General features: G+C 41.0%; 1 protein-coding gene across 2 annotated transcripts in view; it reads right to left on the reverse strand.

Annotated features, from left to right (window-relative positions):
* Tmtc1 (transmembrane O-mannosyltransferase targeting cadherins 1) overlaps positions 1-16827 on the reverse strand; it is a 258438-nt gene that overhangs the window by 22339 nt on the left and 219272 nt on the right. For both annotated transcript variants that reach the window (XM_087199944.1, XM_087199945.1), the window contains one exon: positions 13178-13286. In XM_087199944.1, coding sequence (XP_087056070.1) covers positions 13178-13286 — 109 coding nt within the window. The remainder of the gene's footprint in view (positions 1-13177; positions 13287-16827) is intronic.

Here is a 16827-nt window from a genome sequence, read left to right on the forward strand (position 1 = left end):
AAACATGGATGTGTGCAGCTCCCCGCTTTCCCATCCCCTGCAGGGCATGTTTCTGCCTCCAGGAAGGGCAGGTAGAAGCGGGTGCTCTGTGAAATCCCCCGACTGTAATCTGCCCTTGTGGGCCAGCTGGTAAGTAGGGAGCAGCCTGGATGACAGACAGACACTGGCTCTGTGCAGCAAGAGCTAGCTTTCTTGGTTTTAGGGCCTTTTCGAACTCAAAAAATTCTGGGGCTATCGTAAACCTTTCATTTATATGGGCTACATCTGTCTGTATTTGCCACAATGAAAAGAAGCTGAGAAATTTTCAAGATGTTTATTAATTTATTCAAAATAAACTCAAACATAAATATTTACATGGAATATATTTTCCAAAGCAAAACTAGTTAGAATGGTGGCAATGATTTACATTTCTGCAAACTTCTTTCATGTCTGAGTTAATAGAAGCTACTGAACTCTCATACATATGGCTTTTGTGCTAATATGCCATCTACTATCTGTCTGTCTGTCTGTCTACCTACCTACCTATCTTTGCAGTTACTATGGGACTAGGAGCACTCTACCACTAAGCTACATATTCAGACTCTATTTTTTAATTTTTTATTTGGGACAAGGTCTCACAAAGTTGCTCGGGCAGGACTGGAACTTGTGATGTTCTTGTCTCAGCCTCCCTCAGTGCTGGGATCAATATGCTTCTATATGCTGTGTGTGTGTGTGTTCCTGAAAGTGAACACAGGGCCTTCACATTGAGATGCATCCCCAATCCCCTTTTAAAATTTTTATTTTGAGACAGGGTCTTGCTAAACCAAGCTGGGCTCAAACTGGTAATTCTCCTGCCTCAGCCTCCCAGAGCACTGGGATTACAGGCATGTGCCACCATGCCTGGCTTTATATGCTTTTTATTGTTGCTTATTTAAGTATGTGAGTAAAATCTGCCTTCATGCAGGCATTCAGTTGGAAGAGGACAGAGTCTTTTCAGAACTGTGGTCAGGTCAGGTAGCCATGAGAAAGTGGCTGGATTCTCAGCAGAGAGTCAGGGAGACAGGCTGACCACTTCCTGTCCTCTTAGGGAGGCTATAACAACCTTCCTGGACCCCAGACTCTACCAGCACTTGGCATGCAGCTGGCTCCATGAGCACGCATAGTGTGGAGAAGGTGTGGAAGGGGGGTCCTTTACTCCACAGTGGTAAAGGACAGACAGAAAGGGCACTGCTGGTGCCTGGCATCGTGGCCATGTGTCTGGACTGCTTTCTCCCAGTGCTTTTCACCCCAGTCCCTGAGGAGAAGCCCAGTCAAGGGGGAGCATCCCCTTAGCCACCTGGCTCTATGGGCTAAGATGACCCTGTGAAGTTAGGACAATGGCTGTTTAAACTCAAGTCAGTAACTTGGTTAAGAAACTGTTCAAGACATAGCAGTTCAAAAGACAAAAAATGAGGGCTGCTTTTTCACTCTGTTATTTTCTATACAAAACAGTTTCTCAACTCATAAGTCATCAGCAAGAATATTTATGAGAGATGCCGTATCAAACTTGGTGGCATATTATCTTTCACGTCCACCTGAAACTAATCAACTGACTTGGTATTATTCCTCCTCACCCTTCCTGAGGGAATGCTAAGTATTTTCTAGCCCTGGACGTTCTTATCTCCAGCCAAGTGATAACTGAAGCAGAAGAGAAAGAACCCCTTTAAAGAGGAAATGCCAAGAACAGTAAAAGAAAACCAAAGAGGAAACTAAGAGTAGGCGCCCGCAGTAGGGACACAGTCCCGGGCTGAGGGCAGGAGGGGACCCCACATGGGCACAAAATCGCAGGCTTCTTCCACAGCACTCTGTCCCCTTCTCTACACTTACAGGTCTGTAACTTTCTAGCTGAGGGAAGTGCACACTGCTCCCCGCCAGTGTCCTCATATACTCTGTTCTTTGTGGCAGAAAAATTTTGTTTCTTTTTTCTTAGTTGATACCTATCATCAGGTCCTCGGGTATCAGATGTCACCGCTGGGCAACTCCCCTGCATCAGGTTAGGTCCCCTTAAGCACCACACTCCTATGTTCTCTGTGCGTGACTGTAACCCTGGTGTTGGGTGTGGGGGGGGTCTGGTTCTTTATTTAAGGATGCCCTTCTCTTCCAGACTCCGCACTGCACTGAAGGAAGGACAAACCTTGCTACTTCAACTATGTCTAGTGCTCAGCGGTATCTAGGTACTCAATACATATGTGCTCAATAATGAAACCAATCTGCTCTCAGGGTCTGGTTACAAGTTGACTTAGCCCACACACACACGGCCAAATCTACCCAAAGATGGCATTTGCGGAAGGAGAGAAACTGACCCTGGACCTCTTTTTTGATTTATAGTTTGAACTTATATTTTGTCATTCCATATTTCTTTTCAATCTTGGATGAAGCCATATCCCAAAATACATGAAAGGGAAATATTGTAAGTGTTATGATATTAATTAATTGAGGTTTTCGATATGCTATAAACATGGGGCTAGTAATAATTTACAGTGGGTCAGAGTTATAAACAATGTTAATTTTATTTCCTTTACTGCAACTGTAATGCAAAGCTATATAATCTGTGGTGAGAACAGGCTGGTCATGGTGACAGCGGGCTTATAAATGTTTATAGATCTGTCTGCAAAGCTGGAGGACCGCCAGCCTTGAGTGCTAACGGGAACCAAGAGAGAATACCAAGCCACAGACCACCCTGACTTCAAATAAGAGCTATCTTCTGTCCCGAGGCTTCTCGACTCTGCTACAGTACACAGAGGGACACCAACTATTTCCTGGAGACTTTTGTTTCTAACTTCTATGACAATGCATCCCCCAGGCTTCCGCAATCACCTCTCCTTTCTCACTCTTGCCCCCTCCAACTGCATTAACCACTGCCAGTTACCACTGTCTGTCCATGGCTCCTTGGTACCAGACAACACAGGAACAGAGGTTGAGGGCTCTAGAACCCAAAGCTAGACCTACTCTCACCACTAGTTATGGTGCAAGACCTTGGGCAGCTGCTTCATTCCATCCACCTTACATTTCTGTTCACAAAATGAGATGGTCACAAAAGCCGTTCAAGGTTTCACATTACCTATTTCATATTACCATTGCTCTTCACTTCCCTTTCTGAAAAGTTGCCTGTTCATAGTATTGTTTCATTTATTTGAATCCCCAAATCTACCTTCCCCAATCTCTCCCTCTGTCAGCTGTCCAAATGCCATTTCACTTAAACATCCCTGTGAAAACATGCAAGGCTTAAAGGCTGTGCACTTCCAGTGGCAGAGGGACTGCGGCCTCTCTTGGAAGGAAACTTCCTCACCTGTTTGAGGACTCAGGACATCCATTTATGTTCTTCGACATCAGGATTCTACTTCTAGCAATGCATCATTAGGATCACTCAGAATGGTATTTTTAGAAAAGCCATTAGAAAGGAAAAGTTCATTGCCATAAGTAAAAAGAAAGGAAAAATAAGGATCTCAATAACCAGCAGTAGGCATATTATTATGTGAATTACAATGCCTTATTTTAAACTAGGAAGCAATAAAAAAAGATGAGATTTATAAAGGGCATTATTATACCATGGAACATACATAATATTATCCTTAACTTCATGGCAGTGAAAAGAACAGGACCCAAACCATAGGTAAATATAAGTACTAAAACAACATAAATATCACAGAAATGCCAGCATGATACAAAAATGATATCTGTTGTTTCTAGATATTTTACTAAGGGTGAAAGTGTGAATATATTTTACTTTCTCCTAGTTGTCACAGTTTTTACTATATATTTCTATTACTTGTGTAACTGGAAACAAAAGCTGAGCTCATTCTCCTCTAAAGCTTGCTTTTCTCTGCTTTCCCGGGCTCTCTATGCTCTAACCTGCAGTCCTCCAGGCCTCTGCTTGCCGTCCCTCCCCTGCTGACAGTCCCCACCACAAAGGCAATCTTCTTTCCACAATGGTTGCCCTCACTTTATTCCTCAACAAGGCTCATACCAGGATGCATGTTTAAGGTTCCTCCAAAACACCCCACACATGTCCACAAGACTGTCTACCTGCCTAGTTTAAAATCCTTTCCTCAGACACGCAGCTCTGCTTCCTATTTAGGCTCCATGACGGGCTTTACTATGTTTCACTGTGTACTGTCCTGACTTATTAACCTATTTTCTATCCCCACCCCCACCCCGGTGGTAGACATCCTTGCCCAGTACTAGTGGGCTACAAGTGGCACCTGCTTCTTGCTTTCCATAATTCGGCTGTATTGTTTTATATCAGGAGTCAGACCAAAGCTCTATGTGACTGAAATGGGCATTTCAGATGGCGGACTGGTCAAGTCTAGACCTTCCCTCAATGGCTGCCACAGAAACCCAGGCCCTCGTCTGTGAGTTATGTGCAGCTGAGGTCTGTGTGACCCCAATTAAAATCTTCTCCCCTGAATTATGGCTTCTTGCTGGCCTGATGGGTTGTTTGCTAATTGCACCTGGTCCCAGTACCTGTTTTATCCAAGCAAGATAAGCAGTGCTTCCCCCCTTATTGCCCTACTTGGTGCCATCATGCCAGATGTTTGACAGTGTATCACTAGATACATTCAAAGCATACCCAGCTCTATTCTTTCCCATGCTTGTATTCAATAAGTAACAGATGATCTTGGGGCCTTGTGTCTTTGTTCCCCAGAGTGGCAATGATCAGCCTCAAGACACAGCTTTCTTTCTAAGTCTTGTTTCTTGTCTTTATTCTTATTAGCTTTGTGTTGTAGTGGCTCACAGGAGACCAGGACCCACTGCAGGGGTCTCTGGTAACATCTCCTTTCCCATTCCCTATATGCCCCCTTCTCAAACCTTCTGCTTTGCCCAAATGGAGTCACTTCTGTCTTTATGGCCCACCAGAGGAAGGCATGCAGTGCTAACCCTGGACCAATCCTCAAGGGCTTGTGACACTGCTGGCTCCGCTGGTGCCAGGACTCATCCAGTGACCCCATGTTCACGACAGCGGTGAGTGCAGCAGACAGACGTCTTTTTTTTTTTTTCCCCCATTAACTTTATTGGTACATATTAGGTATAAAATACAGTTACATTCATCATTGGGATCTTGTACCATTACATGAGTCTCTTGGTTCTTATTTTTTTTCCCCTTCCCTTGCCCTCCCTTCACCCCCTCCACCCTTCCCTATTTGCAAAGACCTTGTTTCCAATTTTTTTCCTCTTCTCATATTTTTTCCTTTCCTTTTTTTCCCTTCCCCTACCCCTCCCAATTCCCCTGCTCTTTTAGAACTTTTCTTCCTGTTACACAATATCAGTTTTACATTTTTTAAATTACAATATTAAGATCTAGGAGACATTACCAAAGATTTTACAGAATTTAAAAGGATATAGAAAGCATATTACAAAAATCGTTTTTGAAATAAATTTGACAACTTCTAAGAAGTACCTTGGAAAACAAGTTAATGAAACTAACTCTGGAGGAAATATAAAATTTGAATAACACCTATTAAAGAAAGTATATTCCTAGCTTGAAAACCTACCTATATGACAACAGCAGGCTCACAAACATTTTAACTGATAATTATATCAAACATTGAAAGCAGAAAATAGAAGGAACACTTCTCCCCTCATTTTAGGAACTCAACATTGTGCTAATCCTAAAACTGGATAAAGATAATAGAAGAAAACAGTATGAACATAGATAGAAATTTGTTTAACAAAACAACTATTAGAAGTCAGATCTGGCAGGATGTAGAAAGTGGTTTTGTTATAGGGATGGCAGTGTTGGTTCAGCATTGGAAGATCCACCCCCAAAAGTCATCATTTAAACAGAGGAAAGGGAAAATCCATATGATCCTGTCACTAGTTGGAGAAAAAGTATTGGTCCAGATTCTACAGCTGTTCATGGTAAAAGCTATCAGGAGACTAGAAGTAGAACAGAAACTTCTCAACAGATTAAAGACATGTACTCCATACTTCCAGTGAGAACGCCTTGTATGAATGGAGAAGATACAATGCTTTCTCCTTCAGGTGGGGAACAAGGGCAGATAGGCTTACTCTTTATCTGTCCATTAAACGTTGAAACCTAGGGCCCACCAAAATAGTCTGGCCATAAAATGACACAACTAGGATAGGATTGGCACGGCAGAAGCAAAATCTTTATATGTAGATGAAATGATCATCTACAGAGAAAATACTAAGAAATCTCTAGGAGCCCCTAGAACTTGTACTTGAATTTAGCAGGATTAGAAAACACAAGGTATATATAAAAATTCAGGTCTGTGTATACCTGCTATAAATGAAGAATTGGATATTGAAATTTAAAATTATGTAGGAGTACAAAGGACCCAGAAAAGCCAAAAACAAAAACAAAAACAAAAACAAAAACAGTGTTGGAAGACGTTTAGCACACAATTTTAAAACTTCTTCTAAAGCTACAGTAATCAAAGCAGTGTTGGTGTAAGGAAAGACATATAGATCATTGGAATAAAACAGAGAATTCAGAAATAGAACCACACATATATGGTCCACTGAGTTTTGAAAGATTATTTAACATTAGTATTTTATAGAATATAAACTCAATTCAAGAGCAGAGGAAGAGATAGTGTCTTCAGCAAACAGCACTAGAACACCTGGTATTCGTATATAAAAAATTAACCTCAACTCTTTTTTTCCATACATGAAAATAACTTGAAGGGATCTATGAACCTAAATAAGAAAGCCTAAAATTATGAAACTTTAAGAAGAAATTATAAGGGAAAATATTTATGAATTCAGGGTAGGCAAGAACTACCTAGGATACAAAACACATGATTTATAACAGAAAAAAAATTGATAAATGAGATTCCATCAATATTTAGAACTTTAAATGACATCATTAAAATGAAAAGTAGTCCTTAAACAGACCATATTTACAATGCATATAACCTATGACCAGAATATATAAAGAATTCTTAGAGCTCATTAATAGACAACCCAATTAAAATGTAGACATAAGAAGACGATAAATAGCCAGTATAGCACAAGGAATGGTGTGCAACTCTAGAATCAGAAAAATACTAAGCAGTACAATAATAAGATTGAATTATACACTCATTAGGGAGATGAAGTCAAAAGTTTTAAAAGCCTTGTCATGACTTTTTCTTTTTGTTGGATTCTCCCCCTTTGCCTTTAATTTGTCACTCCCAATGGATTCATTCTGCTGGGTTTCCTGGGCTTGTGATCCTCATTGTCTTTTCCTAGGGTATTGTCTAAAATTTTTTGGAGTGCCGGTTTGGTATTCATGAAGTTCCTGAGGTGCTCTTTATCATCAAAGAATCTTATTTCTCCATCAATTTTGAAAGATAGTTTTGCAGGGTACATCAACTTGGGTTGGAGGCTGTTTTCCTTTAGGGCTTGAAATACATCACTCTAAGCTCTTCTTGCCTTGAGGGTTTGCATTGAGAAGTCTGCTATGATTCTGATGGGCTTTCCTTTGTATGTGATTTGTTTCTTTTCTCTGACTGCTTGGAGAATTTTGTTCTTCTGCTGGATTTCTGGAATCCTAACTATTATATGCCTATGTGTAGATTTTTTTTGATTAAGGCTAGCTGGAGTCCTAGATGCCTCACTTATCTGTATGTCAAGTTCTTTTCTCCTTCTTGGGAAGTTTTCTGCCATCACTGCTGTGAACAGATTTTTTATGTCATCTGTTCTCTCTCCTCTTTCTTCATTGACTGCAAGCAGTCTTATGTTATTCTTCTTTGCATTGTCTAGCAGCTGCTGGATTGATTTCTCGTGTTCCCTTACAATTTTAAAGCAATTTTTCTTTTCCTCCTCACTAATTGCAATCTTATCTTCTATATGTGAAATTCTATTCTCACATTGGTTCATTCTGCTGTGCAGACTTTCGATGGAGCTTTTAAGCTCTTGGAAATCTGTTTGTATCTGTTTTATGGATTCCATTTGTTTCCTATGTTGGGATTCCATCATATTCCTCAGATCCTCTATTTTTTTTCTGTGTCCTATCTAGATTTATTAATCATGTCTTGCACCATGAGCACAATCTTTGCTGTTATCTGAGTAATTATTTCTGATTTCATTTTTCCCAGATCCTCTTTTGTTGCCAGTTCAGAGAGTCCAGGTGGTTGAGTATCAGAGTGTTCCATCTCGTTTTCTTTTGGGGGTGCTGTAGGTGATCCAGAAGTCTGTTTTTGAGGCTTGTTTTTGTGAATTTTCATTTCCACGGGGGGGTGGGGGGGTGGGGGTGTGCTTCTGGCGCCCACGTGGCTCACCTTCTCTGCCCTAGGAGCTTGGGATGGAGGTGGGAGAGCTTCCTTCCGGGTTCTGGGACCGGCTGAGCTTCACTGCCCAAGGAGCCTGGGATGGTGGTGGGGGAGCTTCCTTCCGGGTGCTGGGACCTGCTGAGCTTCTCTGCCCTAGGAGCCTGGGATGGAGGCAGGGAGCTTCCTTCTGGGTGCTGGGACTGGCTGAGCTTCACTGCCCTAGGAGCCTGGGATGGAGGCGGGGAGCTTCCCTCTGGGTGCTGGGACCTGCTGAGCTTCACTCAGACAGAGGTCTTTTATCTGCCTGCTTCCCTTCTGATGGGCCATGTGGACCCACACATCAAGGCAAGCCTTTCTGCAGGTATCTAACAAAGTGTTTTGAAACATTCCTGGAGACAAGACTAAGAGGTGAGCTAGATGAAAATATGAATCAATACGTTAACTAAAAATTGAGTAAGTTTACCCAAAGACTCCGGTCAGAGAGTGGTCAAGCTGGAGAGTTTCCTACATCTGCCACTAATGTTCACAACAGCTTTTAAAAATTAAAGTCATAAATAAGTAGAAGCTATTTTATCAAATCTTCCCACTGAAATAGCTAGAAAGTGTAGTCAATAAATTGAATGGCAGAAAAAAAAATACTAAAATGTCCTAGAAAATCAGAAATTTTAGGCAGATATAAAGACCTTGATATTATATACAGAGAAAGGTGAATCCTCTCACATTTTCTGTAAACATGCCTGTAAAATGGGTGATTTATTTTGGTCATTTTTTTTGTTGTCAGCATTAGGTTGGGAAGCATGGCCCACCCATGTGGGCACTGGAAGATGACCTGCTCGGCGAGTGGAAAGCTTTGCAAGTGTGCCACAGAATGAGCCAGGCTTATAAATATCACTTCATATTCTCAGTGAGTTTGAAATGCTATGATACTGCTAAATCATGCAGTGCCACGAAGAAACAGATTCCTTTGCTACCAAAGAATGTTGGGCTGGCCAGATTTCCCTCTAGCCATTTCACTGTGCTGGCCTGTGCATGGGAAGCATTCCTTCCTTACTAAGGAATTCCAAACATGAAGACAGACGTAGCAGGTCAGAGAGGGAGGGAGCCCGGCTCACCCTAACAGCTGCCTTGTCCCAATCATGTTAAAATCAATCCTCCAAAGGGCGGAAGGAAGGAGAACCCTTCAATCTTGCCATTGTTCTCTTGGTTAGATTGCATAGCATTTTGTATTCACATCTAGCGTAGAGAAGACTACCAGATGATTTGACCTTTGTATGTCAGAAAATATCATGGGCTCAGTCATAATTTTCCTTAACAGTTGTTCACAACTTCCATTATGTGAGCTGCAGTAGCTTTACATCAGTTTGCCACAGTGGTTCACCAAAATTAGGCTTATCAAGAAATCAGTTTTAAATAATCCACCTGACACTTCTTAAAAATAACTGAGGGAAAAGTATCCATGCTGTGCTTTTAAAATTTCTATCTGAAAACTGCCTTTGCTTTCTTTAAAATGAAACAAGAGAAAGCTTCTAACTGCTATAGAATTTGTTGATAGTAAGAATGAATTAAAAGATACTGAAGGATGAACTAAAATAAATTTCAATTCACTAAACATCTGTATGTTTTTAAAGTATTAACTTTTCATGAACTTCAGAGTTCATTAATTTAGAAAAGGAATACCACTGAAACATTAGGATATTAAGGCACATTATTTTTATAATATTAGCGTATTAATATTTTGGTTGATAGAAATGATGGCGCTAATTACAGTGGGGCCCTGAGTTACTCATTAAAACATTCATTAGAACCTAGATGATGTTCAGGAAGACAGTTTTAGACACTCTTAAAATGTTAGCACTGTCATGGTACATGCCTATAATACCAGCACTGGGGAGGCTGAGGCAGGAAGATTGCTGTCAGTCCAAAGCCAGCCTGAGCTACATAGTGAGTGCAAGGCTGGCCTGAACTGCATAGCAAAACCTTGTCTCAAAAAAACCAAAAAAGAAAAGTAAGAGCTATTAGCTACATTAAGGTTAATTCAGAATAGTAATCAATTTTCAGATTTGGAAACTGAGGCTCAGTGAAGTATTGACCTCCTGGCTCAAGTCTGTGTGCTGCTTACTATGAAGAATGGTCCTGGATCCAGGTCCCAGGCAACCGAATCCCAGAGCAGATGAAGCCAAGAGCTGCTGTTTGCAGCCTGCCTTACGCAGTGATCTATGCTAAGCCCTAAGAGAGAACAGGTATTTAAGGAAGATGCTGGTTTTCTTAAACTTGTACTCATAAGAGAGGAAGATAAGTCTGAGACACCAAAAGTCAATATAATACTTAAATTTTAATGTTAGATATTAATGTGAGACATAAAAACATGTGATCAGTTTTGTATGTTGAGGATTCCTATAAATGAAGCTCTTTGAAAAAATACCTCACCATGAAGGGGAAGTGGAAGAAAGATGGAAGAACTGGTGGTTGAACTGTTTCTGAGTCAAGGGAAGACTTAGAAGAAAGAACAGAAGATGCGGGAACTGCGTGAAAACACACAAATCCCATTCTTGTTTGTGAAGAATTCCCCACTGGTGTAGTAAGTGACACTGCCACTTAACATAAAGTCACTTTCCTTAAGAAGAACAAGGAAATGTTGCCAGAGAGTTGAGGAACTGGTAACTACTAAGACAAAGATTCATTTATTTACTTTCTCATACCTCATAATTTCACAATGAAATTGGAGCAGTTTTCAAAAATATAGAACAGGAACTGAACAAAATAAATTATTGAGGAGAATGACACACCCATGAGTGAGACCACACAAGAGAAGCAGACTATGCAGTCCAGGCGCTGTCGACGGGGAGTGAGCAGAGGCAAGAGGGAGGGGGATACAGCTGCTCCCCCAGTCACAGGGCTTTTCGTGCATGATGTTAGAAATAAAACAAAGCTCCTTTGTCACTCTGAAGTTTCGGCCTTCATGAGACTAAAGCAGGTAGGATTCCTCCTCCAGTCTTGACACTGACATCTCAGGAGACGGCCTCACCCCGCACCAATGGCTGATGGAGGTGACAAAGTCAGGCTCTCATGCGGCTTCTCCGAGTCCTTGGGGGAAGGCAGGTCATCACGCTAGGACACAATCCAGGCACAGAGCAGTGTGGCCCCAGCCATCATGTCCATCAGTGGATGCTGCTGCGCATGCTACTCACTGGCTAGAAACCTGTAACCACACTGACATGGCTATGGGAGGGTACAAGGTCAAAGACAGCTGTTCTGAGAGGGCAGCAGGGAAATCGGGTAATGAAGGCAGAACGAGACAACAGGACACAGTGGGGAAATCCCTCACAGAGGATCATCCAGCAGACCTTGTGACACTGACGGGGCTGCTGAGGAGAAGCATGTGGGTGGAGGACAGTCAGTGTGAGAGGAAGACAGACTGGCAGCCTCAAGCTCCAAAAGCCACCAGTCAGGCCAAGGGCGCAGGGAAGGAAGGAGCCAGGACGAGACGAGAAACAGGGATGGTGATGGATGGAACCAATCTCTTCTCTAAGAAACCCGCATCTACCTACTTCCACACAAGTCAAGGACAGCTAAGGACTGCCAGTGTACACTGGAGAACACAACCACATGCAAGCAGCTGGGTGCAGTGGCTTACATCTGTAATCCCAGCACTCCAGGAGGCTGAGGCAGGAGGATCAAAAGTTCACAGCGTGGGCAACTTAATGACTTAGCATGACCCTGTCTCAATCCCTAGTACCACAAAACAAACAAACACACAAACCAAAATCAAGAAGATAATCCATCACAGACAAGGCTTTTCTCCAAAGCCCACCTATCCCACTGGCAAGCCCAAGTGGCCTCTGTATCTATGGGTTCCTTGTCCACGGATTGTATCTGCAATGAATTTTTTTGTCTTTATTCCCTAAATATCTGTACAATATTTACCTCATATTAGATATGCTATTGTAAGTAATCTATAGATATGAAGAGGTTACAAGAAGGATGCAAATACTATGCTATTTCCTATTAAGGGTTTGTACACACAGATTCTGGCATCTGAGGGAGACCCTGGACTCATCCTCTGCAGATGCTGAAGGACGATTGTATGAGCAAGAAAACAAGGTTATAATATTTGTCATTTAACTCTTCATACATTGTCCTAATTTTGCTTCTTGGTGGAAGTTCCAGTGTTTTTTGAATGCAAATTGTACCCTAAGTAACAGACATGCAGTATCAAATCCTTCTTTATGTTTAAGCCAAGTGAATGCTGCAAGACATCTTGAAAGCTGTCGAGTTTGATTTTAAAGACAATCTGGCAATTGTGTGACAGCAAAATCTAAGGTCTATCAAGGGAATTTTCATGTGTTAACAACACATATACCATCTATGCAGGGAAGATAACTTACATCTGTTTCCCCATAGCCAGGGGCATGCGTCCAGAACTCTTAAAAAATGGTATCAAGTCGTTTAGACAAGTGAGAAAAAGAGGGATTCAGAACACACCTCTGCTGTATGCCCTGCAGAATGTTCTCTCAGGGTCCATCCTGCCAGCTTGGTATTTTTGCAAAGGCATTAAGACACAGGGTCCTCAAGACTGCCAATAATAGGTTCCACACTGAGTTCCCCTTGGCCCATAAGCAATCCACCAGAAAAATATGACAAGTAAACAGCAACAAAAGTGGCAAATGTCATACATTATTCTCAACAGACTTTTTGTCCCAGAGTGACAGAGAATATATCAGGCACCTGTAATGCACCATCTTTGTCTAAAGAAGGACACCTTCACTGCACAAGGAATACTGGAGTGAGAAAACAAGGCTTCTAATTTCTGTTGAGAAAACTGACAAAGATTAGATGTTCACTATCAATCATTAGTCAAATCATTAGTACAAAAATCTGTGTAACATTAACTTATGTACTCAACAGTCACATTTACAACTACTGTGTTAAGTCGAAACACCTACCTGCTCTGCCAATAATGAAGCTAAACTTGAATATGCATCTGCAAATTCTGGACCATATTTAATGGACTCCTTCAAAAGGGCAACAGCTTCTTCTTTTTTCTCCTGGGACCTATAGATAATAAGGGAGATGGAGAACATCTTTTATTAACACTTGGCTTACATCCTTTGACTAGACTTAATCTCATTTCTTTTAGCACTGATTAGCTGATTCATTCTGGATTTCACTGCAAATGAGTCAAATGGGACCATGGATGGAGCTGATGTGGCAGGTTTTTATCTGAGTGTTCTACCTTCTGTTTCTTGTTATATACCTTTTCTTTTTCCTCAGTACTAGGGACCAAGCCCAGGGCTTTGTGCACACTAGGAAAGTATTCTACTGGTGAGCTGAATTCCCAACCTGCTATGCACTTTTTGAGAATTTTACTTAATAGTTTACAAGTTTGTGAACAAGAAACACTGACCTTTAGAAGAACAATTTTGGGGCACAATTTGAGTAGCCCTGGAGCCAGTTTACAGGAGCACAGAAGACGATCTGCCCCATTTCTGACCATATCACTGTAGGCTGACTCCTAATGGTGGCTGAGTCACTGACCAGGGACAAGCCAGGCCTGCCTCCCAAGGTTCATCTTTGCTTTTATGTGTAAGGGAGAAAACTTTCACGCATGATTTATGAAATTAGAAAACACTGTGACTGTGAGCTGGCAAACAATAATGAGCTTTTACTGAAAATTGGAGTTGGTTCTGTCTTCCGAATTTGAGGATTCTCCTGGTGATTAACTTCAGCTCAAAGTGAACTCAAGGCCTGAGTGGGTGTCTCTTTCTGGACAGTACCATGGGAGACACTTGGTCATGAGCCTCACATCAATGTCTGTGAAGCCAAAAGTGTACTCTTCCCTGTGATACCTTTGCTGCTGATCCTTGTGAAGTTCTAGATACTACAAACAGCCTGGAAAGGGTGGAAAACAGAGAACCCTGTACTATAGCAAGCACACAGCCTAAATGTTCCCTATCTTTACTGCTACCAGTGCAGGGCTGTGTGATCATGTTTTTATTATTCATGGATTCAGCAGTGACTATGCACCATACGTTCTCATAAATTTCCCCATAATATTATTAATGTAATTCTCACAACAATCCCATGTGGTAGGTATTATTGTTTTACTGTTACACTCATTTTTCTAATGAGGAAATCTGGATTCAGAAGAGCTGCACTACCGAGCTCTGTTCACAGAACTGGCCTCAGGAGTCCCCTCCCATCGCACCATACCTGCTCCTTCTGACTGCCTAGGGCCACCCCCCTGATCCAGCTGCTGCAAGTGAGATTCACTGATCAGCAGCCTCAGCATCACTGAGAAGCTGGTCAGAAATGCAGACTCTGAGGCCCGACCCAGGCCTACTGTCCCAGACCCTGAATTTTCAAATGATTCCCAGGTGATCTCCACATACACTGAGATTTCAGCAGAACCGCTCCACGTATTATCAATGGCAGCCAAATGTAGCTCCATGTGCAATCCCCTACAGGTCGAGTTTCTGTATGATGAAGTTACATGGAGCCAAAACTAATCCTGACTCCAGCTCAAGCTCCAAAGGGTTACAAGTCCATTTCACCTGAAGGGGGATTTCCTATCACCGAGGTTGCAGCGGGGTGGGTGTGGAAACCATGATTCCAACACAGACCCTGGATTTAAGGTTTTAATTTAGTAAACATTTATCTTGTCTATTATGTGCCAGGCTCTTAGCTATTTCCCAATGGATGGCTTCCATACTATCTTCTTATTAGGGTCTAACTAACTCCTATTCCTCTTTGAAAATAAGAGGTTTAACACATACTCTTAAATGGATCATCCTTGGTATGTGGCTTTAGAGGCATACAGTTATAATAAATTTGCGTTACAGTTCTCTTAGTGTTTTCTTGTTAAATTCACTCAGAAAAAATTCTAAGAGTGTCTGCAAGACTCATGGAAGCGCATTATATTTACATACATCCAGGTTTCTATCTAAAATATACTCTGAAGTAATTCTTTCATTAATATGTTTTTTCGTTCTTTGCCATTTTATTTATTTTTTCCCCCATTAACTTTATTGGTACATATTAGGTATAAAATACAGTTACATTCACCATTGGGATCTTGTACCATTACATGAGTCTCTTGGTTCTTATTTTTTTTTCCCCTTCTCTTGCCCTCCCTTCACCCCCTCCACCCTTCCCTATTTGCAAAGACCTTGTTTCCAATTTTTTTCCTCTTCTCATATTTTTTCCTTTCCCTTTATCCCTTCCCCTACCCCTCCCAATTCCCCTGCTCTTTTAGAACTTTTCTTCCTGTTACACAATATCAGTTTTACATTTTTTAAATTACAATATTAAGATCTAGGAGACATTACCACAGATTTTACAGAATTTAAAAGGATATAGAAAGCATATTACAAAAATCGTTTTTGAAATAAATTTGACAACTTCTAAGAAGTACCTTGGAAAACAAGTTAATGAAACTAACTCTGGAGGAAATATAAAATTTGAATAACACCTATTAAAGAAAGTATATTCCTAGCTTGAAAACCTACCTATATGACAACAGCAGGCTCATAAACATTTTAACTGATAAATTATATCAAACAATTGAAGCAGAAAAAAGAAGGAACACTTCTCCCCTCATTTTAGGAACTCAACATTGTGCTAATCCTAAAACTAGATAAAGATAATAGAAGAAAACAGTATGAACATAGATAGAAATTTGTTTAACAAAACAACTATTAGAAGTCAGATCTGGCAGGATGTAGAAAGTGGTTTTGTTATAGGGATGGCAGTGTTGGTTCAGCATTGGAAGATCCACCCCCAAAAGTCATCATTTAAACAGAGGAAAGGAAAAATCCATATGATCCTGTCACTAGTTGGAGAAAAAGTATTGGTCCAGATTCTACAGCTGTTCATGGTAAAAGCTATCAGGAGACTAGAAGTAGAACAGAAACTTCTCAACAGATTAAAGACATGTACTCCATACTTCCAGTGAGAACGCCTTGTATGAATGGAGAAGATACAATGCTTTCTCCTTCAGGTGGGGAACAAGGGCAGATAGGCTTACTCTTTATCTGTCCATTAAACGTTGAAACCTAGGGCCCACCAAAATAGTCTGGCCATAAAATGACACAACTAGGATAGGATTGGCACGGCAGAAGCAAAATCTTTATATGTAGATGAAATGATCATCTACAGAGAAAATACTAAGAAATCTCTAGGAGCCCCTAGAACTCGTACTTGAATTTAGCAGGATTAGAAAACACAAGGTATATATAAAAATTCAGGTCTGTGTATACTTGCTATAAATGAAGAATTGGATATTGAAATTTAAAATTATGTAGGAGTACAAAGGACCCAGAAAAGCCAAAAACAAAACCAAAAACAAAAACAATGCTGGAAGACGTTTAGCACCCAATTTTAAGACTTCTAAAGCTACAGTAATCAGGGCAGTGTTGGTATAAGGAAAGACATATAGATCATTGGAATAAAACAGAGAATTCAGAAATAGAACCACACATATATGGTCCACTGAGTTTTGAAAGATTATTTAACATTAGCATTTTATAGAATCTAAACTCAATTCAAGAGCAGAGGAAGAGATAGTGTTTTCAGCAAACGGCACTAGAACACCTGG

Source organism: Heterocephalus glaber, unplaced genomic scaffold (genome assembly GCF_053883595.1).
Source record: "Heterocephalus glaber isolate CG9 unplaced genomic scaffold, H.glaber_assembly_v1.0 deba00001733, whole genome shotgun sequence".
Taxonomy (NCBI): Eukaryota; Metazoa; Chordata; class Mammalia; order Rodentia; family Bathyergidae; genus Heterocephalus; species Heterocephalus glaber.